The following is a 26330-nucleotide window of genomic DNA, read 5'->3' as shown; positions in this document are numbered from 1 at the left end:
ACACCAATAACATAGAGGTAAGTAGTCCCTGAGAACTACAACTGCTCTACAATAAAGTGGAGAAGGATGGTGTTTTGAAAGGTACTGGGGGGACACTATTGAACAATTCTTATTTAGATTTTTGTGAAACCCTTAAAATACGTGAGTTTCACATGCAACTTAAGTGCATAAAAAGGTTTTATGTTTAGGCCTCCAAAACACCAATTCATTACACGGAATGGTAATAAACTCCAGTGATACAATTGGTCTTTGCAGCCGTTTTACAGTTTTGATCTAACAGCAACAAATTTAATATCCTAAATACGGGTGCATCAATTTATTGACCAGCCGATTTCCTTAATTTAGTTAGATCAATGATTGGCCGATACTTGCATCGGAAGCCGATCTTATCCCCCGATCTTAACTGCCTAAGCAAAGGTTTAAAATTCAACCACTGTCCTCTTTTGCTGTCCCATGAGAGGTTTGACTGCCAGACTGGCCCACCAGGTCATGTCATGTCTAAGCCAACGTTTGCAGTTAATAGTCACATCTCTGTTACCAACTTTTATGCTATATTTAGTGATATTTCAGACCAAAAAAATTGATATTGACCAAAATTGGAATCAGCAGGTCAGGCTTCTTAAAGATTGATAACGGGCAATTGGCCAGAAAAATGCAATCGCTGCAACCTTAATCCTAAATATGTGCATCAAACCTGAGTAGTGAATTACCAAATGGCCAATATGTATCTGTGGACAATCTTTTTTGTAGCCCATCTTTCTAAAGCCGTATATATAAATGTGTTTTGGGTTAATGGTACATAAAATGATGATACACTATTATTTCTTTTGATGATGCTGCTTGAATGCAACTGTATCTTGGAATATTTTAGGGTAGCCAAAACAGAGACAGAGACATTGAAAGGAGAGAATCAACAAACAGCATGAGCAAACTGTAATTTGAGATTGAAAAACAATGATGCAAACAGCACATTTAGAATACAAATTTGACATTTTATGTGAACAGTACAACATTTCTGGTGGTCTAACTGGTTTCTCTAAGAAGATGTAGCATTCTAAAGCCAAGATTCAGCCTACTGACTCCTGTCGATACACAGGAGTAAGTGACTCTACTCTGAAACACCCAAAGGAGCAAGTTCATTTCACCCATGCAAACAAAGATCATTTACATTAGTTAAACGTTGTTTGGATAATTTAAAACCACTTTTACCCATTTCAAAAGAGATGCATACTGTAGTAATATTATTGAAGGATGTCACCAAACTTAGCATTTGTGATCACCATGGCCTCATACTGTTATGATTACATTAATGTAACACAATAAATATAGCACAGATGTACACACCCTCATGATGTGATTTTGAATAGAACTGCCTGACATGACTGGGACACACAGACACCATAATGTTATATTGTTCATACATAGAGTATCATTGTGCAGCAGATAACAGTGATTGACATATACCAAATAACAGTGAACAAACATGCAACACAAAGTCCAGCAATTAGCAACACTCTCTGCTACACCTGTTGTAGCTAAAGCTTCGGTGCTAGTTCGTTGGACATCATTTGACTTCGGTATTGCTTTTGATTTTTGCTTAACATAGAAATTATGGCTAATTATCAAAGCAACTCTAGTCCACTGCATTTTTGTCACAGTGACTACACTTAGCAACCTGGTTTCCCAACATTCAGGGAACATTGTGCTAATAGTGGGTTTGATCCAGTTTGTCCCTTAGAATCGTCTTTATTACATTTGACATACATTTAGCAAGGTATTGTCAACACTTATGAGATTTTGGCATCAGACATGTTGTAGATTTGTCAGCTCGATATCCAAAAGGAGTTGTGTTGGACTGTGATTCAGTGACTGCAGAGAACATTGGAGTACAGTGAAAAAACGGTCTTGTCTAAGAATGATTTGAGCTTTGTTACCTGGGAGAAGGAGATGCCAGATGTTGGATACAAGTGGATCATGAAGGAATGGACATGCTGAGCAACAATAGTCAGGAAGGCTAAAGTATTTGTACAACACTCAGTTGGTAATAGGTGTCTGTGCATTCTTAAAAAGTCCTAAATTCATGCATCTAAAATTAAGGTCCTAAAAAATCTTAAATTTACAAGCTGGCTTTAGATATGTCTATCTCAAGCCTTAAATTATGTCATGACAGGACTATTTCCTTTTGTATATTCTCATATGAATTGTTTTTTGTTTGACTTTCCATATTGCAGAAGTTTTAGTTGTGCGTCGACATCTTCATTTTGTTTTGTAGCAATCAGTTTGGATTGAGGCTACCGCTAACTAGCTGCTAATACACCCTTGCTAGCTAACTAGCCTTTTATATTTCAGGTGATGGGAGCGACAAATGATGGGGTGAAATCTAACAATAGCAATAGTGACAACCGTGACAAAAGTTGAAAATCTTTCATCTTGTCACCTCTACATTTATGAGCAAAATTTCACATGCATGTCATCAGTTGCTTGACTGGGCAAGCGACTGTCCCCTCATTGTATACATTTCATAGAAAATGAATGGAAAGGGAGTGGCGTCGATCTGCCTGTGTCGAACCCTTTAAGCGTAAAATTTATCGCCGGTCGGCTTCTGGGTTACTTCTGCTGCGAACCCATACGAGGCTAGGTGCATTCTGTGAAAAAACACATTTGCATTGTGAGGACAAGAAGCACAAAGATGCTGCCAAGAGCTACAAAAAGACCCTAGAAATGTAAAACATTTTGCTATGCTTGATTGTAATTCAGCAGGATTCCCGGACCATCCCATATATTTATAGTTTTTTTTTTTGTCTTAAATTTTATTCAAAGTGGCATTTATGTAATATTTCTTTCAAAGCAGCATTTAAAAAGTCTTAAATTTGAACTGCTGGAACCTGCAGATACTCTGGAGTATCTGGAGTACAGAGTATCTGGCCTATTTTCTGGAGCAATGTGTCCAGAAAATAGGCACGTCTGCTGCAGTAGAAATATTTTTGCATTACATTATTTTCTAACAATAAACAAATGAGCAGTTGTCCGTACTAAAGTGGCCAGTAAGTTTTTAGAGCTTCTTGTTAGACAAGTGCTGTTCATATGCAGTGTTGCATATTTCCTAATCTCTTGCTAGCAGACTCTAAAACTGCAAAAGAAACAGTGGCAGACTGGTGAGACAACTCGACCATACTCAATAAAGATGAAAGCCTTGGCCCAAACTAGTCTGTGCAATAAACACTAAAATAAAAAAAGAGAAGAACTCCCAATTCAAAGACTGCTTCGTGCTTTTGACACAAAAAGCTGACTGAAGCTTGCTGCCAAAGCAAACACTGAAAACAGCATAGGAAATCAACATTTTCTATGCAGACGCTATCAAGGGGCTTCAAAGGAGAGGGCAAGGACAAGATGAAAGCCTGGATGCACTGTGGTTTTTGAAATACGCTGACCATTCCTTAACTTACTGATGTCGAGATTTTTCAATCCACTGCTACACTGAGATTTAAAGGCAGGCACTATGAAGTTGAATTGAAGTGCCCTCTGATGTGATTCATAAACAGGAAGTGCGTCAGGGACAAGGAGAAAAAGAAGAAGAGAAAGGAGTATTCAGTATTTACAAGTGGCCTACTGGGCAAAGGCTGAATATATCTGTTACTGCTATTTTCTGGCCCTATTTTAAACAAAATATAACGAACTACCAAAACAGGCTAAAGCACAAAACTTTTCCACAGTTCCAGAGAACAATGAAGGTTCTTCAAAAGTGCCCAGTGCCCTCAAAGTATAGCCAAGACATTGACTAATTATCTGAACTTCTCTTAGAGTCCGCAGAGTTTCTGAAGCACACTGTAGCTGGATGACAGACTGGTAATATTCACTCTTAGGGAGGAAAAATGACACCTAATGGAAGAAGGCTTGCAGTTACAATGGGCACACTTTGTTCTCTGGGATGGGAAGCTGAGCAAAGGAGCCACAGTCAGTTGGAGAGTCATCGGATCTGGGAGACACGGTGCCGCCTACAGGGATGCGGGCTGCGATGGCAGACATTTCCCCCGTGTGACTCTCGGCAGTAATTCCGGGTCGTTCTGTGGTCTGATTCATGTTGCTTTCTGGGATGGTTCCCATGCCGGTAAAATGCTGGATCAGGCATTTCCTGAACTGCGGCAAAAGCAAAAAAATATATTTAGTTTCAAAAGAACCGTTTAAAATTCTCTGTTTCAGACTTTGTGGACTAAGTACTTTATTACAGATGTAAGAAATGTTTGGCAGTTTAGAGGTACTGATGGACATCATACTGTTCACAGAAGGTCAACTGTTCTTGAACAAAAGTGAAGCCAAAATAGAAAACCTGTAAAAGAAATACACCCCCATGATTCAGTAGACTGTAGAACCATCTTTATCAGCAACACCTCTCACTGGTGATTAATCTGTCTGACTTCAGAGGTCTGAAAGTGTGGTAAAATTTGGGTTCTCTCTTTTTTTGTGTGTGTTTTTTAGGCCCCTAATGTCATCAAAAATTATTTGCACAGCTTTCTTAAGGTCCCACCTCAGAATTTCAAAGTGTTTGAGATCTGATTTATTTTTTTTATTCACCTTTTAGTGCATTTGCAACAAATATTACACAAACTTTTCTAAACAATCCTCTGACTCCTTCCGTTGTTTTCTCGTTGTACGGTGACAAATTATAGCAGGGTTACTGAGAATGACTTCACTTTTTTACATTATGCTCACACACATATATATGCTCTGGCAAACTGCAAAATATTGTGCGTTTATACAGTTGATGAGTAACCTTAAAACATATTTATTCTTATAACCAAATGATTTCATATGCATTTGGTATGAAATAATTAAAGCATGTAAAAACAGCTATTTGTTATTGCTTGTAGTATTTTTGGTCAGATATATTTATTCTAACTATTCTATTAATTATAACTGAACCTGTGGTGCCTTACACAATGACAAAATAAACAACCTCATTATTTTATTGAAGCATTAAACTTTTTTTGACACTTCAATATTTTTAGTTGGATTTTATGTGGCACACCAACACCAAGTAGTACGTAGCTGTTTTACAATTAAAAAAAATTGCAATCATGGTTTTCTTTTGAACTCGGCCCCCTTTACTCTTGCACTCTGAAAGAAAATGTTGAGCAACTAATTTCCTTCGAAATGTACCTGCTTTTTAGAAATGTGACTGGTAAAACAGAGATAAGGGAAGATGGATGGAGCAGAGCTATCCTAGAAGAAAACCTGTTTTAGGCTGCAAAACATTTCACACAGGAATTGAGGTTCATCTTTCAGCCTGACAATTACCTTGTTTTAGCAGGAGCCCCTTTGTCTACCAATATTAGATTGACCTAAATCTGATTTTAGTTCCTGGCAAGACCTGAAAAGTGATGCTAATAGACATTCTTTATCCAATATGACTGAGTTTGAGCTATTTTTTGCAAAGGTGAATGGCCCTCAAAACACATGCAGCTGTAATAGAAACTCCCAATTAAATAAACTGAAATTTTGAATGTAACATGACAAACCTAACTCAAATCTTTAACATGTTCTAAATATTTTAACTAAGACTAAGCGAGGTGACACTGGGAGATTAAAACCTGTTCAAAACATTTTAAATAACCTCATGAAGTGATGCGGTCCAAGGATGTTTCATAGTCAGCAACCTTTGACCTTTGAGTTGGCTGAAGGCGTTCACCCACTAAACTACAAGCAGAGTTAGTCACGCATCATGGAAATCCCCTCAGACTGTTTGAGCTCACCTTGTTATCTACCCTAGTGGGGGGGAAAAAATCTGACTGTTGCAGGTCAGCTGGAATCATATAGTCATGTGAAGGAAATTAGGACAAGAGAACCTTTCAAACCTGTCAGATAGATTAAAAAAATTCAACTTCTGACATCTAAAAACTTCAAACTATCACAAGTGGCCATCATTTCAGTCTGCTTTGGGCAAAAATTACATATCAAATCAGACCCAGAACGTTGTTTATCCTGTTTAAACTTGGACATTTAGTTTGGTGTCCTCATTGTTGAAGTGAATGTGAACACCATTGTGAGGTAGAAAGAGCTGCCTTAGGCCTCTAGAAAGAAGCTAACTGCTTATGAGTCTGGTAGGGGATTTGAAGAGATCTCACAGGAATTTCAAATCAGCTTTTCCACTTTATAGGAAATAGTCTACAAGAGGAGAGGCTTTAAAACAACTGTCACCATGTTCAGATGGAGGCATTCACTCTGAAACCATCGACACAAAAAAAAAAGCCTACAGAAACTCTAAATATTGGTGAGAATTTATCGTAATGTTTATTTTTTATTGTAATACACTTTTTATGCAATCCTGTATTGTCTTGCTTGCATAAAGTCACAGCCAAAAAGACAAAAGTATTAAATTAAGTATTAAGTATTCCACAAACATAATTTCAGACCAGTTTTGAGGAAGTTTCATGGGGATGCTTTGTTCCAGCAGGACCTGGTCAGCTGACCATTAAAGAATATTAAAGGTTTCTTTTTATTGTCATTAATTAGACTGGAAAGATTCATTTTTGTTGCTTAAGTGCTGTTATTTCATAATTTTAGTGTTTTTCCAGAGGTTAGGGTGTCTTAATTGTTTCACATGACTGTTGGCACCTTATGTCTGTCTGAGGCCCGTTGAAATCATTTCCTGTCTGCTAAATGCTGTTTACATCCAGTCGAGGTCTGCATGCAAATCCCCTCTTTGCAATCACATGGATGTCCAGACTTCACGCAGCTGCTTAGCTGTGCCATCTTATGATCTGGCTAAAGTTATTGGCATTTTAAACTTCCAAAAAGCTGCATGAAAATATATTGCTACGCTCTTTATTGTGATAATGTTTCTTCATGTTGCTTTAAAGGGAACCGTTACCTGTTTGTTCATAAAGACGTAGATGATTGGATTGTAAACGGCGGCTGTTTTGGAGAAGAAAGCCGGGATGGCAGCCGCCCTTGGGTCAAGCTCAATAGTGGGATAAGCTGTGACCAGTATGGAGAAGGCTGCGTAAGGGGTCCAACCCACCATGAACGCCACAATCATCACCACAACCATACGGGTCACCTGCCGCTCGGGCTTTCTGGCAGTTGCCAGACGGCCATGAGATACCTGAAGGAAACAGAAACTATTAATGCATTGATGAATTATGTCACCAAAAGAATTGTGTGCTTTTTTTTCCAGCAGTTTATAGCCTTTTCTTGGTCATATACAACATATCAGCATTCATAAAGGACAATAATTAGGAGAACAAGATTCCAGGGACACAGCTGTAAAAAACAATTGTACATTCTTCAAAACTGCAATGGAAACACTTTATTCGCATTATGCTAGTCGAGTGATCAACAACCAAATGTTACTACTGGCGGAAAAGACGAAGAAGACGACAGGAAGTCATAGGAGGATAGCACTGCCGCATGTTAACATTCAACTTATTGCATGAACAAACCTACTGACGTGTGATTTTGACAGCGTTTCAAATTTGAAGGAAATGCTGCAATTGCAAAATTGACTTTTCAGCATTAGCAGCATATTGACATTTGTAATGGAGACGTAGCTACTGAAGGTTTTTCCAATTACAAACAGTGTAAAAAACGATTGACTATGCACTTCACGACTGCATCTCTATCTTCTAGCACTAATGCTGGAAATCATAAAAACATTAATTCTATGCAGCACCCTGCACACGATGTCTTCCAACTCAGAACTGACCTTTCTGAGCTTCCTGAGGAGCTTCCCATAGCAGAAGAAAATCACTCCAAGTGGTAAAATGAAACAAGTGGTGAAGAAAGTGATGATATAACTGTGGTCTGTTATGTTGGTTGAATACCTGTGGAGAGGAAGACAAAAAAAAACATTGATAATCACTGTTGGCTATTTGGTTATTTACTGTTACAGTATTTCTTGATAAGGTAATAAGCGGATGCTCGGATCAGCTGCTACACTAATTGAGCGTCGCTTTAAGAACCAGAAGGCAAACAATCAATTCCCAGCTATGAGACGCTGTGAAATTCAAGAGCTTTTATGCGACTCAAGAGAAACATCACAGTTTGGCTCCTCATTTGAGCTTTAGTTAAATGGAAAATTTCACAGCTGAGACCAATCTCTGCGAACACTTAAGAGCCCTCAGGACAGCAATTTAGCCTAATTAAGTTGTTTCCATAAGAACACCTACGAATCTCTAATGAAACACCATTCAGATTAATTTCTGGGGATCCACCTGGCAGATAGAGCAGCATGATTCCCTGCCTCCATATGAAAGCAAGAGTTTTAGTAAAGCCCAGACCAAGAAATGTTGCTTCTGCAATTTACCAATTAGATAAGTAGACTGTTAGGCGTCTATTATGAGTTAAAAACTCTGTTTTTCAGCAGTAGTGTGATGTAGGTGATGTATTTGAATGCACCATAAAAGTGCAGCTGTTTATAGCAGTGGTGGTCAAACTTTTTGCTTCAAAAAATGTTAAATTCAAAGTGCTTAGGGCGCCACAAAATTTAGCTCTCAGTAAAATTTTGAAGAACTACTTTATTTTTTTCATGTCTACCTGTTCAACAGTAAATTAATCACAATATTTTTTATAAAAAAAAGTAGTCTGATTTCTCAAGAAAATCGATCGGTATCTCAAAGGTTTATCTGGTTGAAGAAAAATACAAACGGCAAACAAGTTCCTAATTTTTCAAATTGCATATTGCTCGCTACGTGAATTTGTATTTTTTTTTAAACAGTTTTAGTGAAAATTGCATCATAAAGGTTTTTTTTTAATTTTTTAAATGTATCCAAACCAAATTCAAGCCATTTTTGAATTGTGATCGATGGCCGTGTCAAATCATTTGCCTCTGTTTCGTACTTTGGACACTCTTTCATTAGAGATTTCTCCTTTTCGTTTTTTTTTTTCATATAGCCTGTCCCTTCCAGGAAAAAGGTGAGGTTTCACAGCATTTTATTTCTTTATTTTAAACAGAAGAACACTGTGAGGTTAACTCAGTTCTATGTAACCCAATTACCATAATGCCATTTGAACATTTAGCAAGCCATCTTTCCTTGTGTGTCGGTTATCAGTGTGAGCAGGCAGCAGCACCTCATCTTTCATCAAACTGATTTCAATTAATTTGATATTTAGTCTTCTCAATTGGTTAATCGGACAAATTGAGGTCAGTTAAGAAATTAGGTAATCTCAAAAACAGGAAATGCGCGACGTTTGAGTTAATTCTGATACTAGGACAAAAAATGTATCTATAAAAATCTGCTAGAAATTATTTCTATTTGCTACAACTTGCAGTCTTTATTTGGTTAAGTGTAATTAGAATGTCATCTTGACTATCCCTTATTAGCCTTATTTAAGAACTTTTGTGTTAGTTATATTTGCAACATGGTTTTGTAAACATAAAATAATAATAAATTAGTATTTTGGCATTTGTCCGTCAAAAAAGGTTTTTTGAGGTGTTATGGCACCATGGATGAAAATTAGCATTTCAACAACTTTGTACGTTCATTAATATGAACTGTCCCACTTAAATATAATCAATCAATATGAATATAACAAATATAGTAAACCATCATGAAGTATTTCTACAGCTAAAGGGAGATGTACATGCGCCTATGTAGTTTTAATTAGTTCCATCTTTATAATTTCTTTAAACATTCAAATATTTAACTCTTACTGTCATTAGCTGAAACAAGCACTTTGTCTATTAGCTCCTTCGTCTAATTGAGTTAATTAGCACACCATCCATCCATCCATCCATTTTCTTTACACCCTTGTCCCTTAGTGGGGTTGGGAGGGTTGCTGGTGCCTCTCCAGCTCACGTTCCGGATGAGAGACGGGGTCACTCTGGACAGGTCACCAGTCTGTCGCAGGGCAACACAGAGACAAACAACCATGCACACAAACACTCACACCTATGGACAATTTAGACAGACCAATTAACCTGACAGTCATGTTTTTGGACTGTGGGAGGAAACCGGAGTACCTGGAGAAAACCCACCATGCACAGGGAGAACATGCAAACTCCATGCAGAAAGACCGGGGCCGGGAATCAAACCCAGAACCTTCTTGCTGCAAGGCAACAGCTCTACCAACTGCGCCACTGTGCAGCCCTGGTTATATCAATCATTAAATGAATTTAAAATATTGACACCCATTGATCTTTTCTTCCGTTTAACATGTTACAACAAATTTCAATGTATGTTTTTCAAGTGATCAAGATGAAGCATGATGCATAATAGTGGAATAAGTTTGGAAAGTTGTGCCTGACTTTGTGTTCAGTCCCTCCATTCCAGCTGCAGGTTTTCCTCCAGGATTGTCAGTTATTTTGCTGCGTCCATCTTGACATCAACCCCAACATCCCTGTCTCTGCTGCAGAAATCATCCCCACATCATGATGCTGCCACCTCTACTTTAACCGTGTCAGTTTTGATTTGAGAGTCTCATCCGTCAAGAACACCTTCTATCACTTATTTGATGTTTCCTCTGCATTGCGTGTGGAAAATTCCAAACAGGACAGAAAATGTTTGTTTTTTTCTTCCCAGTCTTCCATAAAACTCCATAAAGATCTGTGAGGAACACAAACTAGTTTTCTCCAAAACAAATTGTATATCTCTGCAGCCCCTCCAGAGTTACGGTTGGCCTTTTAATCCATGGATATTGTTTATACCCAAACTCTGCAACATCCTCCCTGACCTGCTGTGCTCTTTGGTCTTAATGACGCTGTTTGTTCAGCACTGTCCTCTAAAATCAGCATTTTACTGAGAATAAATGACACCCAGGGGTGCTACACGGCATTATTAGCCGAGTTTTGAAGTCAACTGGTTGCACTAGATTTTATTTAAAGGCAGACCAGCTTAGTCCTTGCTGTTAGCATCAAAGCCAGTTTGGCCTTTACTCTTCTTTGTTTGTAGTTTGCATAAGGGGAATAATCTCTTTTGAACTGTTCTAATCATATTTTTACCAGATTTCAACTATAAAACTGTTATTTTGACACGGTTTTTTGCACATGAATACAGCTGCAGCACTGAGGTGTGGTCTACTCATTTTCAGTGTCAAAATTTTTCAAATTAATGACGTATTTAAATTCACCAGACTGATGATGCTGCAGTATCTGGACAACACACACGCACGCATACACACACACGCGCACACACACACCTCTGAAATCTCTGATCTGCTTTTAACCAAATGCCTTCTGTCGTTCTTACATTTACTCTGCTACATTTATTTTAAAATTACTTGTAGGAGTAGATTTACTGCGCTGTAACTTTTTTTTTACTTCTTCTTGAGTCGTATCATATTGAAGCAGTGCTGCTCTACTCACCTGTGGCATTATGCAGCCAGAGGTCATCCATGTGTCTGGACTCTCCAATGAGAGATCTGATAATTGTTCTGTGTGAACCGTTTGTTCTCCCACATTGTAGTTTCAGAAATAATTCTCCTTTCTGGGCTCGAGGTCAGCACTCGGTTCAAATCAAAACATCTAAATAGCGTTATCCAGATGGCTCCCTGGGGGCAGAGGCTGCTCAGCTCCCCTCATGAAGCGCATTCAGATTGAAGGCCCTGGGCCGTGTGCAACATGCCTGTTATCTATCTGTTTGTGTCAAAGGTATGTGGATGAAAAGTAATTACCTGGAGGGAATCGTTAGGCGGAAACCTATCAAAATTAGCTTGGTATATAAAAAAGTCCATAAGACTTCGTGCTTGTGAAATTCTCCTCAAAGTCTGCCATATTTTGTCACAATACAACCACTGAGTTTAATGTATTCATTGAGATTTTATGACATATACCACGCCACAAAGAAAAGTCATTGATAAGTAAGGAAAAATGTAATTGTAAAGGGTTTTAAAATTTTTTGCAAAGCACCCCCTAAAAAAGTGACGTTTTTTTTAACCTTTTTTTATCCAGTTATTAAAAACATTCTTACACAACCTGTGCACCATGTATTCATATTCTTTTAGTCTGACACAGATAAATAAACCAGCTGAAGGTTTACAAAGCTGGTAGAGACACAAGAATACTTGCAGCTGGAAATGTGGAGAAACGTGGGTCCACACAGCAGCTGAATGCAAATACAAGCCACACTTTTCAGATTTCTGCAAGTTAATATTGAAAACCTGCGAGTTAATTTTTTTTTCTACTTCACAATCACACTACGTTTTCCGATAATGCTGTCAGTTTTGTTTTATTTAACATTAATTGGAAGCTATCGAGGCAATTAATCAAATTCTTATCGCAATAAGACATTTTTCAAGATAAATAAATGACACGACAAAAACCTGTCTCTAGGTGAAGCATGGTGACAAAACATAAAACTGCAAGTGACTCAATGGGTTGTTGCTAGGTAACCAGAGATTAAGTGAGTTGCTAGGATACCAAAGAGTGGGTAAGTTTGTTGACTCCACCAAACTTGCTTATTGGACTATGAGAAGTTGAGCAGTTCACACTTTCCCTTTGCCTACATCCCCCACAACGCCGTGCAGATCTGGATCAGAACTCAGTGAAATTATTGAACATTTATTGGCTGTGTTTTCTATTGATATTGATCATAAATCTATCACTTTATATATTGCTGTTGGTTTATTTCAAGCCCTAATTACTAGGTATTTATATGGAGCAGGGTGCCCTTCAGACAGTCGCCACTGCCCACATTAGCAACAAAACTTGAGCGTCTCACCAGTCGGGCTCGCAGGTGGTTCCGATCTTGCTCACAGTGTATCTGTTCCAGCCCAGAACAGGAGGGAAGGTCCAGATGAAGGAAAACGTCCACACGAACAGCAGGCCCAGGATGGCATGCTTGGCTTGCAATCTAATGTTCCCCAGCGGCCGACAGATCACAAAGAAGCGCTCAAAGGACAGGACGGCCAAGGACCACAGGGCCACGATCCCTGAGGAAATCAGCAACCACAAACACACCGGTGATTAATGTGTGTGATTCAGAAAAATGAGCTCACGAGGGGGTTTCGCATCCTTTTTTGGTCTCTAACATGCTTCTGAATTTTTAAGCAGACATCCCAGAGGTCAGCGTGGCTGCGCTGTTTCTGGAAATACTTTAATGATCTGGATTGGGTGCGTTCTGCTGCCTGCTAATGGGGCTAAAAAAGGCAGCCTTTAATTGTGGTAATAAGTCACTTTGAGAGACTGGAGTTAATTACTTATCCCTGTGTAGTCAGGTAGTCTTTGTATCTGCCTGATAGACTTACTGCAAAGGATAAAGGAGGCAGGTGGAAACTGGCTGTTTAATTACCAGCCTCTTTTTAACAAGAGCATCTGGCATAAAGGTTCAAGAGTAAAATTAGCACCATCAACGTCCAGGGCTGTTTTTTTTTTTTCAGGAAGTTTCAAACTGAACATTTAAAGTGTGTTGTTTGCACAAAACATTCAATCTGGTTGTTGTTTTTACTTTATCACAGCACTGTAGATTCAGATACACTGCAAAAAGGCAGGAAATGTCAAATTAAAGCATTGATTTGATTTTAATCTGGTGTAATTTCCTGAGGAGGACCTTCTCTCTCCTCCAGGGAAACCTTTCCAAAGGTGAATCAAAAGAAAAGCTTTTTCTTCTCAGAGTGAAAGAAAGAACAGACTTCCACATGAACTATTCAGGTACTCCTGGTTGCATTTATTCTCACCAGGTTCCCATGATCCTGCGTTCGGAGCTCCCTATGTGCTTTAGTAAAGGAAGGCCCTAAAGCAAAACCCAGTGAATTAGTTAACCTGGTGATTACGGGGATGGTAACCTACTTATGGCAAGGCATGCAGCGCAGTGTGTGAGAAAACTCCAGCAGGACTCTGCAGCTGATGTGAGCATAACTTTGTGAATCTGTTTTTTTAGAGCGCAGCACAAAAGCAAATACTTTGCAGGTGCAAAAAAGTAAAAAAAAAACAGCAGGTATTTTAACTCTAGAGTTTCACAGCAAATGCTGTGATACAGAAATCAGAATAGTCACAATATTCCTTCTTTTTTGGAGTTTTTGTTTATATTTCTCATTTATTTGTGATAATGTTTAAGAACTAGAATTGGTCAAAATTGGCCTTCAGGAACACTGGAAGTCATTATCAGCCTGCAAGCACCTGATTGGTGCGTCCCTTCTTCATCAGATCTGAGTCAGTTTAGACTTTTCAAATTTTACATGATAACCTTTTCAGTGCATGACTGCTCAAAGAAACCGAGTGAAATTGCTGCACTCAGAAGGTCAAAGTTATTATGACATTTTTCACAGATATGTACGTCTTGGATTCTTTTCCAAGAAGTTCCTGTCCGTGAGCAGGTGATAAACGCCAGTTTTAATTGAATTCTGGGAATCTGTGGAGTTATTAAAGCCATCAAACTCGCCGGTAAAGCATGTGATCTGAAAGAAAGCTGCGATTCCGAGAGCTGTGGAAACTATATGTATCCTTCCCTATACTTATAGCAGCAAAAACTGAAACCACTTTCAAAGAGCAGAAGCTCTTTTATGTGTTTTGCGGAGAAATTTTACCATAAATCTCCCATTTTAGTTACAATCCACAGCATGTTACTTTATTATTTTATCTCTGCATCAGAGACTCCAGAATCAGCGGATTTTTACTTTATTAATAAGACGAGAACTGAAAAATTTATTTTTATTCTCCTCATTGATAACTCACCCTCTTTAGTCTATAAACACACCACCTAACAGCATGCATGTTGATGCACTACCATTATCAAAGAACATATTCTTTTCCTTTTTCCTGTTGTAAAAAAGCAAAGTGGGATTGATCAAATATAAAATTAGTAAGTCAGACCTCAAGGAAAACAGGAAGTTGGTACCAGGATGGAAACATGATCGGTGCATCTCTACTGAGTCAGATATGATAATGAATGAAAGAATTTGCTTAAAGAATGTACTAAAAGGTAAATCTTTGCCATTTTTTTACAGGAATTCATTTCTGTTTGAACTCTTTTCCGAGTTGTACCTGTTCACCAGAATGTGTTATAAGTCAGAGTTAATGCTGTTCTGGTCATTTCTGGATATGTTAAAGTTAGCCAGTGTATATGGAGACAGTGGTGTCAGAAGACAGTCAGTGGAAAAGATTCAGTCCCTAAGTTGCCCTAAATTTTCTAAACACATGAACGCATGTTTAATGCAATTGTTCAGTGAATTAAAACAAATACTAGGATTTGAGTGCTTTGAATCATAAATGTGATAATATTGTAATTTATTCATTTTCTGGTAGATTCAGAACTACTTCTAACAATAAATCAGAAAAAAAACTCTTTTATGTGTTATAATCTATGAAGATAAGAATTTGCAAGGGAAATTGAGAATCAATATAAACCAGAAAAGTCCTGATTGGTGCATCTGCACCAGCAGAAAATATTTCCGATTTCACTAAATGTGTTTTTTTCCCTAAGTGCTCAAGCAAGCTAAACGGACTTCCTGAACTCGAAATTATTCTGACATGTTTTACAGATATTAATTTCTCATTTGTCCCTCTTTCTGAGAGCAGGTGGTAAAAGTCAACTTTTCAGAGAAGTCACCAAACTCATCTGTTCAGATTCTGACGCCTCCAGCTGCAGAGTTTGCGATTTATCCGTCCACAGAGTCCAAAAAGTCCAGAATAAAAGTCTAAACCTACCAAAGAAAGTGACGGCAAAGCCCTCCAAGACACAAGCCCACCTCCCCAGGAAGAAGTAGCCCCGGGCGTTTGTCAGGAAACTTATCAGTCCGCCGGTGAGGGACACCAGAAAGTCCGCGATGGCCAGATTAACTATGATGTAGTTCAGCGGCTGTCTGAGCTGCTTGAACTTGAAAGTGACAAACATGACCAGGAAATTTTCGGTCAGAGACAGCGAGGTGACCACGAACATGACAACGGCCAGGACGGTGAAGTTCCACGGCGCGATGTTCTTGATGGGTCCGCTGAACGGGTCGTCGGTGGTGGGGATCTCCGCTGCCACGGTGGAGGAGACCGCGTTCACTGACAGGCTCAGGGTGTCCATTGTCCACGCCCGGGGATGTGACGCCTTAAAGGGTAGAAAATCCCGCTTGCTCTCCTTTCCCCATGTTCAAAAACTTCCCTCCGGAGTCAGTCCTGGAGACTGTGGCTGCGCCGCGCGTCCTGTGCGCTGCGGCGCTCCGCTTCCTCAAACTTCTGCTGGAATCCGGACATCGCAAAAAGCGCCACAGACAGACAGAATCAAACAGTCGCTACCGTAAAAGTGGGGCTCTGGAGCAGAAGGTGTGAGGTGCAGTCAAAGGCGATGATGATGATGATGATGATGATGGTGGAAGCATCTTGGAGGGTCTTATATAGAGGCAGCGCCTGCATCACTGCTGCTGCCCTGAGGAGAAGCGGCGGCAGGGCAGCTGAATCCAGTCCAGACCACAACAAAAAGCTCCTGGTTGAATCGCGCATCCCAGTTTGATCAAGTCCCGCGTTTCCACCACGCACGTTAATTGACCGAGTAACGTTTACTGTCTTTTACTCAAAAGAAGTGACACAAAAACATCTATTTAACAAGAGAATAAACTTATTTTCAATTCAATTCACTTTATTTATTTAGCGCCAGCAAATTTCTCAAGGCACTTTACAAATTTTTTTTAATTGGTATGCTGAATTATTTAAAGCCAGCAGGTTGCATCAAGTCAATGAGTCAATTAGTGAACAAATTAAGAATTCAAATTCAGAAATATTTTACTGATCCCAAAGGAAATTGTTATTGTAATCAGAAGAGATAAAAATACTTTTATTTTTAAGTTACTCCAGTAAATGTACATTGAACATATTATAACTAACATATTAATTCAAAATTCACAATTCTTCCACACGAGAAATTAGTAAAACAAAGTACTTTAAAATGTTTTCACAACTTATGAAGGATGCTTACTTGTTTGTTTTACAGATCTTACATAAAACTATCATTTAGCATATAAGTATTCTGACTTAGACAAACAAACCTAAATCTAATTGCATTGTAGATAATTCCTTCAAATCAAGATGGAAAATATTGACACACTCAACCTTGAGGGAAAAAATTATGGAACCACTAAAGAAAAAAAAATACTCCTTTGTTGTTCCTGCTGGCTTTAAATTCTTTGTAGTTTTGAATTTATGAATAGAAAGTCGCTGCTGTATCAATCAAGTTTCAACATTTTTTAATTGCAGGTGTCTTATGGACTCATTGCTCCGTTTCTTTTCATTTCCACTGTGAAATCTCAACTGGATTTACAGTTTGGTCTCTAACGATCTCTCATCTGTCTCTGGATAAATCAAGGCAGCAGCAGAGCAATATTCCTGAGCCCGGGTTCGTCTTGTCTCTTATTCATAAATGTGGAAAAATTAAACATGCCCTTAAAGTATTTATACTAAAATATTACACACTTTTCAGTTCAAAACAAGCTGGTGTTGTTCATCACATTGCCTGAACTATTTTGCTTGTGAGGGAAGGGTATTATTTCAGAAACTTTAAATGACTGGATGTCCGCCTCGCCTGCTGCTCACATTCTAGGCTTCTGTGAAGATTTAAAAAAAAAATAATTGGCCACCTACGTTTCTGTTTTAGCTGCATGTTCCTAAGTTTTATTGTTTTTTTGGTGAGCAATTTATTATTCATGGGTAATTAGGCACCTTTGTGGACTAATTGGTCACAGTGGACATCTAGTATTAATCAAAATTAGGTCCATTTGTTCCCCTCTCATACTGTTATGGACCAAATACATATAATTAGTTCATGGTGGACTTGGGGCTTCTTGGTTCCTCAACAACCTCAGCAATGTCCTTTCAGTTAGCTGTGATCGTTAGATCTTTATTCCAGGCCCTGTAAAGTTGTGATGCAGCTAAATAACAGATGCTTGCATGCTATTGTTTGAAATTGGCCGTAGAAAAGGTAAAAAAAACAAACTTTCCCAAGTTCTGTTAATCCATAACTTTCCTTCTAAAATCTTATCTGAGTTCCTTGGATTTTCTCAATTTTCTAAGTGTTGGTTAGTCCATTGTTTCACTCAGTTGTGGTTACTGTTTTGAAATTAACAGGCCTTTGCTTCGTCAAATCAACAGGTACTCCTGAATTTGAGCTCCTTTCAAAATTGGCTCTTTTAGGGCCTTTTGTCACTTTAAATCCAGATCAACTGCTGCCAGCCACGCCCTCAACTCACCCGCAAGTGAAAATCACTGCAAACTGATGCACAATTACATAACCGGACATCTTTGGTTGCTAGTGATGTGCAGTACCTGCTAATTTCTGACATTATATTCTGGATGTTTTTGAAACAGCTCATTTTCCAAACACCAAAGAAAAAATAAAAATGAACTTATAGTCAAAAAACAGCTGACTGCTTTTTATTTATTTATTTTTTAAGAACTGGTGCTGTTCTTAGAAGAAATTAAGACACAAATTTAAGTACAAAAATGTACAAAATGTGATTTATTTTAATAGGTCCCCTTTAACTAACACTTCTTAAAAATTTAAAAAGTACTGCTTGTATTCTCCAAACCTATCAGAATTTTCAACACTGTTTTTTTTTTACCTTTCATCTACAATTGAAGAAATGAAATTCCTGAAATTGTGAGTTCAGTGCTCAGTAGAGGATCAAACTTAAGGATAATTTCTACACAGTAAGTTATTGAAAAGTCTTTGAAGTCTTAAGACTCAAAATTAGCTCCACATCCATTCCAAAAATCCTGCTAACGTGACATTTGGTTTCCACATTAAGATGAAGAACGTCAAGGTCAGCTCTGCACAGAACCTCTCGCCAAAGGTGAATGTCCGTCCAGCCATCTCCATCTCTGCCCAGTCTTTGATCTAGCTCCGTCTTGTGGAAGCCAGCTTGTCACACCTCAGTGACCATCACGTAAATGAGGATTTATTGCCCATTCTGTCTGTCAGGACCTCCGTATGAGAGCTTTTGTTTGGCAGCTGTTTTAAAGCACCGCTGCCAAGTTCAACCTTGTGCTTTTCGCAAAGAGTCAAAAAGAGCCGCTCCAATTAGTCAAAGTTTCACTAAAATACTTTCCGTGACTTTCTGTAAAACTTCCAAGATGCCTTTTGAGGCACAGCTGATTGGATTACAGCTTGGAACAGACTACAGTGTTCACGTCTCATCGTACCTTCAGTACCTGTTTTTCAGTTCATCATTTGGACAGCTCTTCTTTGAAAAAGCGTTTGGGATTCATTTATTGATGAATGTGTGAACCAGCAATAAATGTCTCAGTGTACCACATTATTCTAGAATAAAATGTTTGGCCAAACAGTAGCAAATTTACAACAAAATGCCTGAAAAGTGAAAAGAATCAAAGCACCATGAAGATCAGTGCAGCCAAAGCAACATTGCAAAGAGAAACTGGCTTGTGGTTTTCTGGCCCTTGGATGCATTCAGTCAGTTTTTTAGGTTCTTTTCATGCCTCATAGTCCAGTAGATTCAGATTGATTGGGGACCAAAATTGCAACAATTGTTACATTTTCACCTGGTGTGGTTCGCTTTCACACATTCAAATGAATTAAAAATCCTGTTCTCCTTCTCTCCTGTGGTGGCGCTGCTCTAAGAATCACCACAAAAACCCCTAAGCTCAAGTTCCTTTTTCATAAAATGCAAACAAAAATGGAGTGGTGTCACATTTTAGCTGTTGTAGGATTTCTTTTTTGTTTTTGGTAAAAGACGACAATTTAGTTCTCCTGCTAACGTTGGACTGATTGGTTGATTTGATTTTATTTACCCAGAATGCCAGGTGCTGTAGTTTGTTTCTGGTCTGCTTGTTGTTCACATACGCATTCAGACCACACCAGAGTTCACTTCAATCAAACCCAGAACTGCGTTTTCATGCGGACCAGAGTGTCAATGCGCCCTTACTTTCTGTTTGTGTGTTTCGATTGAAATACTCTCACAGTTCGGATCCCAAGCACAACAAACACAAACATTAACACCAATTCCCAAGCACGGTGCTGGAGGGGTGATAATCTGGAGGCTGTTTTGCAGTCACATGACCTTGGCAAGTGCACTCATTAAATTGACCATCCATCCATCCACCCATCCATTTTCTTGCACCCTTTTTCCCTCAGTGGGGTCGGGAGGGGTGCTGGTGCCCATCTCCAGCTAACGTTTCGGGCGAGAGGCGGGGTACACCCTGGACAGGTCGCTAGTCTGTCGCAGGGCAACACAGAGACACACAGGACACACAACCATGCACACACTCACACCTAGGGGCAATTTGGAGAGGCCAATTAACCTGACAGTCATGTTTTTGGACTGTGGGAGGAAACCGGAGTACCCGGAGAAAACCCACGCATACACAGGGAGAACATGCAAACTCCATGCAGAAAGACCCCAGGCCGGGAATCGAACCCAGAACCTTCTTGCCGCAAGGCAACAGCTCTACCAACTGCGCCACTGTGCAGCCCTAAATTGACCATGTAAAGTATTTTATAGTAAAATGTGAGATCATCTGAATCTATACCCAAACTTTTTGTTTACAAAAATATTGGAAAAGAGGTTCAATATACCTGAGCAACAATGTGATTCTGATAAACCTGCACAGAAAGGGACTAGCTAAAGTTGTTGCTGCTAACGTTGTGTCTTCAAGCTTGAATGAAAATACATGTTTCCTGACATCAACCAGAACAGCAAGGTGTCTCTTCTAATGTGCATGCTGGGCTTTTATCTGGTTGTGTTTTCTTGGTGGTCTCCATTAACATGCTCCACCTCAAAACAGCATAAAGAAACAGGCTCTGGGATTTTTGCATCAGTCTGAGCAAATCTGTGATTACAGTTGTTACATAGATGTTGTTTTTCAGATTTCTCTCACAGAGCTGTGTGCTTATCAAAAATGAAATAACAAATAAAAATGGATTTTGTGTTCAGTCAGTTTAAAGCCGCGCTGTATGCGATAACCATCAAAGAAAAACACTCTGGGCCTCAAAAGTAACTCAGGGTTCTACATTCCTCCATTTTTGAATCAAATATAGATGTGAGCAACCAGACTTGCATCTGAAATCAGAGGAGCTATGTAGCTAGCATGTTTTATTTCCCACTTTTCTTTCTTGATAAAGCATCGCACTAAAGTTTCGCAGGACAAATGCTAATAATAAGGCTAATAATGAGAATTTTTTCCATCCATTTGTAAACACACTCCTAAATCAAAAGGATATTTCTGCCCACTTATGCTGATGCATCTGATTAGAGGTTTTAAGAAGTTAGAAAGAAAAAAAATGTCTCAGTCTTTCCATGTTGTTGCCAGGTAGGAGCAGAGTAGTGCTTTGGTGTAACAAGGAGGGGATGCTCTTTATTCATGTGTTCACAAGAAAAATGATCACATCAGTGCTCCAGACGTCAAATGTTTGTATCTTTCCATATCAATCATCTTCTCTAATTACCGAGACAGTAAGTAAGTATTTCTTGGAAATACTTACAAAAAAAATAGCAAATATCAGCAACATTATGTCCATTTTCTTTTGCTTTTGCTTTTCTTTTTATGTGATAAACTCAAAAGTAATGCATAATTATACAGATAACAACAAACACCTCATATAAAGTATGGTGTGCATACCTTCTGAGACAATGAACCAATAAACTATCCTTCACTTTCAAGTCTTTGGAAAAAACTGAGCTTTACACAAACACATGAACTACTGAAGAGCTCAAAACCAGAAGCTTAGGATGAAGAGGCTCTAATAACAGAAATGTTTAAGTTTTTCCACAGATTCTGACCTGATTCCTGCTAATCATGTGAAACAAAATACACTGAAGTTTGTGTTTGTAAGTGAAGTGCACTGATTCACTGCATTTCCATGCTAATATCATATTTACCCAGTTGAACTGAGTCAAACAAGAAAATGAGTAAAACAGACAATATGTTGCAACTGATGTCGCAATGTTATCATCGCAAAATTTTCTAATATCATGCATCCCTGATCTAACTCAACTGACTCATTTTGATGTGGATGCTGTACTTTAAGCTTCTCTTAGATGGCAAAGTTCCTCATCCCATTTCTAAGGCTAAAGAAGAAAAACACTGAGGTTAATGGAGTGAGCTAGTTTGTCTGAATCCTGCTAAAAAGAAGCTGAAGCTCTAAGTTACCAAACAATCACCGAGAAATCAGGGGAAAGCCTGGTGGCCAGCTACAAGTACTTTACCACAAGGATTTTCTAGAAAATTTTGGGTCATATGTTACTTGATATCAAATACAGATTTTACTCATCGACATTAAAATGTATTTTTTATGTTCAATAATGTGGTTTTTCAGATTTTTATTTATTTTTTTGTCTGATATTCTTTTTCTCGACCAACTCACAGCATCAAAATATCGTTTCTTAAACGACGGTTTAAGAAGAGTCCAATCAGCATGAAGCCTCCGAGAATGATTGGTCAAATTCTACATGAATCACGAGCGGTGCTCTTCGCAGATATTTGGAAAATGTTCTGAACGTGGTGCAGGAAGCAGAGCGGGATGACACACCTGCACAAATTTCACCCAAGTGCGTCTCCGGTGCCAGGGTGACCCAAAAAAACGGAGTGAGCTTTTGTTGCAGCAGCAGCAGCACACTTGAATGCAGGATGTATCTGTCAAACTGTCAAATGAAAGCTTTGGCTTTACTTTTACTAATGAAGTGCAGGAGAAAGAGCTGAACAGCAGCTGAAGGGGTGAGGCTGTATTATATCTTCAGGGCAAGATATTAATTCAAAGATTTGGGGACTCATCCAGTGGATCCGTCTTTACGGTGACTGTCAGCTTCCAGGACTAATTCAAGCTGATTGGGAAACCATTTGACAACCTGCTTTGGAGAGCAACATTTTGCATGCGGAGGCAGAGAGGATTGTGGGATGGCAAAGTCAAAGACCAAATTTGTGGAGTCGTGTTTGAAATTTCCAGAGTAGAAAAGCAAACTGAGATTCATGGAGCTCCATGGTGAAGCGGGGTCAAAAAATGTCACTTTGCTAACAAAACATCAACAAAATGTCTTTTGCAGGGAACAATGACAAATAAATCAAAGTAATCTTTAAAAGTTTTACTTTTTTATTGCTAATCTTGTAAAGTCTTTATCTCAGAAATGTTTACTTATATACTTAAAGGTGGTAATGCTTTGTAACTTTATTATTAAGATTTTATATGATAGATCCTAACAAATTAAAGCATAATTGTGAAGCAAAATTAAAATGATACATCGTTTTGTTTTTTTTTTAGGATTTTTTAAATTAAAAATCTGGAAGGTGTGGCATGCATTTTTATTCATCCCCTCAGTCATTAATTTGTGACATTTTGCTGTAGTTGCATCTGTAAACCTGTTGGAATAATCCACCAGCTTCCTGAAACTTTGAATAGAAATACTTTCTCTACTTCATTCGTCTTTGCAAAATAGCTTCTTCTCGTGTTTGTGAACATGCCTTTTTTTCAAGATCAGATTCTCAGTTGGGCTGGGCTTTGACTGGGCCATTCTAACACATGAATTTGATCTAAACCATTGAATTACAGGAGGACAAATACTTGTGCACAAAACACTTCTCAGTTTATTTGTTGTTGAAAACCTTGTATAATTCTTCCTCCATTCTCCCAGTCACATAAAATACAATGAGATTTGTCTGTGTAACATGACAAAAGCTATTGATACTTTTGCTTTAGCTTTGGTATTATGGTAAAATGAATGTAATCTGTGAAACAAAAACAAATCCTTTGTTTGGTGGGTTTTGTTTGCTTCACTTTTCTAAGAAGACGCCTCTTAACTGAGCTCAGAGAAATGCTTTAGCAGTCCCTCTGGTCAGCCTGCGTCTTTAGACGTAAATGTGATTAGGTACGTGTGATCTTTTGCTCTGTCTTAGAAAAACATTGTAACATTGAAGATGATGGTATATATTTAACCTCCCGACCCCACTGAGGGACAAGGGTGTAAGAAAATGGATGGATGGATGAATGGATGGATGGATGGATGGATGGTATATATTTAATGTAATTATATAAATCAATGACAGGCCACCAGTGAAAGTAGAAACCAACTATTTACTATCGGTGAACTGATTTTAAGTCTGAAGGCTGTGAGCTCTTTGTTGTGCCGTTACACAACACATAATTGTTTGCTGCTGTTTGTGTTTAAGATGCTTTGACTTGAGTGATGAATGCAGTTTGGGTGGAAATAGTGTGAAATACAAATCGTTTTTTTAAGGATCGTAAATCAGGAAACTAAAAAGTCAGACCAAGCGTGAAACGACCGGCCAGAAAAAGAAAAATATGGACCAAGAATGTGACTGATAATCCAGTAGGTATACACTGAAGTAATGCTTAAATATCACCAAACACAGGTGAAGCTTTGGAAGAAAGAAACTGAAAGTAGCTGGAAGGACAAACGGAAACAAAATGTTTGTGGGGAAAAGATAAAACCTTTGTCACATTGTTTATCATATAACCACACAGTGCATGCTGGTGTATTGGAAACTGTGTAGCACAATGTCAAATGTGGAAGAATGTAGTTGATTTAGGTGGAATATCAAATCCCGTCACTTCTTTAAAGTGTAAAGTCTGATGCTGTGAATAGTGCGCGTGCATCGGGATGAAGGATCTCAGTGCTCTGCTGCATCAGGATGTGTAACCGTCTTCCTGTTGTTTGTTGATTTTATTCAATAGTTAAAGACCAAATGATTACATGGGAATTAAATTTCAATACTCTATAGTTGCTTTTCCTCTGAAGGGACATTTAAAGGCAGCCATTGTGTTTTTTGAAGATCGGTGGCTTATTACAAAGTTATTCTGAGTTAAAACTGCTTTTTTTTTGGTTTTAGAGCGTAGGCACTGTAAATCTGTCAGAAATGATTTTCCTTTATAATTAAAGTTTGGAGTGCCTGGAGTGCCAGTATGTGATTCCGAAACCAAATAATAAATACAAAAGCATAAAAGACATAAGAGACGATCTCATGTTTTGCCTGTTATATTCCTATTTTAATCATTTGACAGCCCTAATAAAACATTTGCAACTCTTTCATTAACTCGGTTCATTAAAGAAAATTATTAATTCACAGCAACCCTGTGATTAATCAGATTTAAAAAAAAAACAAATGGAGAAATTAAAAGTATGTTTTGAAAAGCTAGAATGTTCAGCTATTCAATTCATATGTATGATTTTATTTTGAAAAAAATGAATCGGATGCCTGAAGTTTTTTTTCTTCATCAGTGGAATCTGGAGAAACAAAAACCATCATCATGTCTCAATTGTGGTTTTCAATCTTCAGGTTTTAATTAACTCTGACTTACTTCAAAGTAACTTTTAAAATCATTAGCTCTGTACTTCCTGTCTGACTAAAATAAAGCCCAGCAGACAGCAGGTCTGCTGAGAGGGAAGCAGAGATGACCTATGAATGTGTCCAGATCGTTCCTTCACCTTCAGCCTGAACAGAACATTAAGAGATCAAACAAACGTGACCCCGACTTCGCGTCTGTGTGTTCTTACAGGAGGGAGAGTTGATGGTAAGGAAAAAGATTTTGGCGACTCATCTGGGACCTTTCTTCAGATGCCAGCCCGTCGAAATGACATTACACGTTTCCCTTTCCCAGTTTATTTTACCTGCCGTCTTATCTGTCACATGAAAGGCCCAGACAACCACCCCCCGCCAGGAGACGAATGATAATTATCGGTTCCTTCCTAGAAATGCACAGGTGAAGTAAATGGACTGGCATTTATTCACATTAGTCTACTGGTCAATCGGGAGAAGATGGTGGCGAGGTCACAGGCAGCTGGATGCAATCTTATTGAAGGTAGAAGAGAAATAAAAGCTGCAAAAGTTCAAATCCTTCCCTTCATCTTGATATTATAAACCTACTATAGTACTGAACTGCTTGGCTTAAAGTTCGGCGCCGAACGTTAATATATCTGTAAAGAAAACTAGAAAGTGGAGCATAATTAAATGTTAAGTCACATGTGTCAAACCGCAGCATTTACTCTTCCTGTAGTTATCTTAATCAGTTTCGCCTTTCACACTTGGAACCTATATAAATGCTAATTGTTCTTTTGTGAATGTGCACAAAGCCAAACATTTGCTGCACATGCTAATGATATGCAACAGTTAACATGAAGCTGCAGCAACCTTTGTGATCACACAAGTAAATGACTTTGGTGCTGTCCTAACCTTTTAGCATTGTGCTGAGTCAGAGAGCAAGGCATTACGCCGATCATTAGCCGTATTGTGATGAGTATCGTACAAGTGGGTTTCCAATGTTGCTGCGCAGCTTTGACCTTTCCACACTGCTCTGTAAATGTCGGATCACTTCCAGGTATGAGGAAAAGCTTTTTCACATCTCGCTTCCTGACACCTTGCACATGTTTAACACTGGTACGCTGCATGCTAACGAGTCTTTAAAGCTCACTTCAGCCCAGATTGAGACCACCCTACATTATCCACAACCCTTCATGTC

At 38.6% G+C, this 26330-nt stretch overlaps 1 protein-coding gene across 1 annotated transcript; it reads right to left on the bottom strand.

Moving 5' to 3' along the window:
- Positions 1 to 899: 899 nt before the first annotated feature.
- Positions 900 to 16317, bottom strand: valopa (vertebrate ancient long opsin a). Its single transcript, XM_008430418.2, has 5 exons — positions 15578 to 16317; positions 12654 to 12864; positions 7703 to 7820; positions 6869 to 7102; positions 900 to 4137 (listed from the first exon to the last, which is right to left on the bottom strand). Exons 1-5 carry the CDS (start codon positions 15939 to 15941, stop codon positions 3901 to 3903), a joined length of 1164 nt encoding a protein of 387 aa, XP_008428640.1. The 5' UTR covers positions 15942 to 16317; the 3' UTR covers positions 900 to 3900.
- Between the last annotated feature and the right edge of the window lie 10013 nt (positions 16318 to 26330).

This window comes from Poecilia reticulata, linkage group LG15 (genome assembly GCF_000633615.1).
Source record: "Poecilia reticulata strain Guanapo linkage group LG15, Guppy_female_1.0+MT, whole genome shotgun sequence".
In the NCBI taxonomy this organism is placed as follows: Eukaryota; Metazoa; Chordata; class Actinopteri; order Cyprinodontiformes; family Poeciliidae; genus Poecilia; species Poecilia reticulata.
The sequence above is the reverse complement of the archived record's forward strand: the minus strand, read 5'-3'. Positions and strand labels throughout refer to the sequence as shown.

Bases quoted from the DNA above. Each gene is read 5' to 3' on its own strand.
- valopa (XM_008430418.2), bottom strand. From the start codon at position 15,941: ATGGACACCCTGAGCCTGTCAGTGAACGCGGTCTCCTCCACCGTGGCA. The intron at 12,865-15,577 runs GTAGGTTTAGAC...TGATTTCCTCAG, and splicing joins CTTTGCCGTCACTTTCTTTG to GGATCGTGGCCCTGTGGTCC. The intron at 7,103-7,702 runs GTCAGTTCTGAG...TGTTTCCTTCAG, and splicing joins TCCTCAGGAAGCTCAGAAAG to GTATCTCATGGCCGTCTGGC.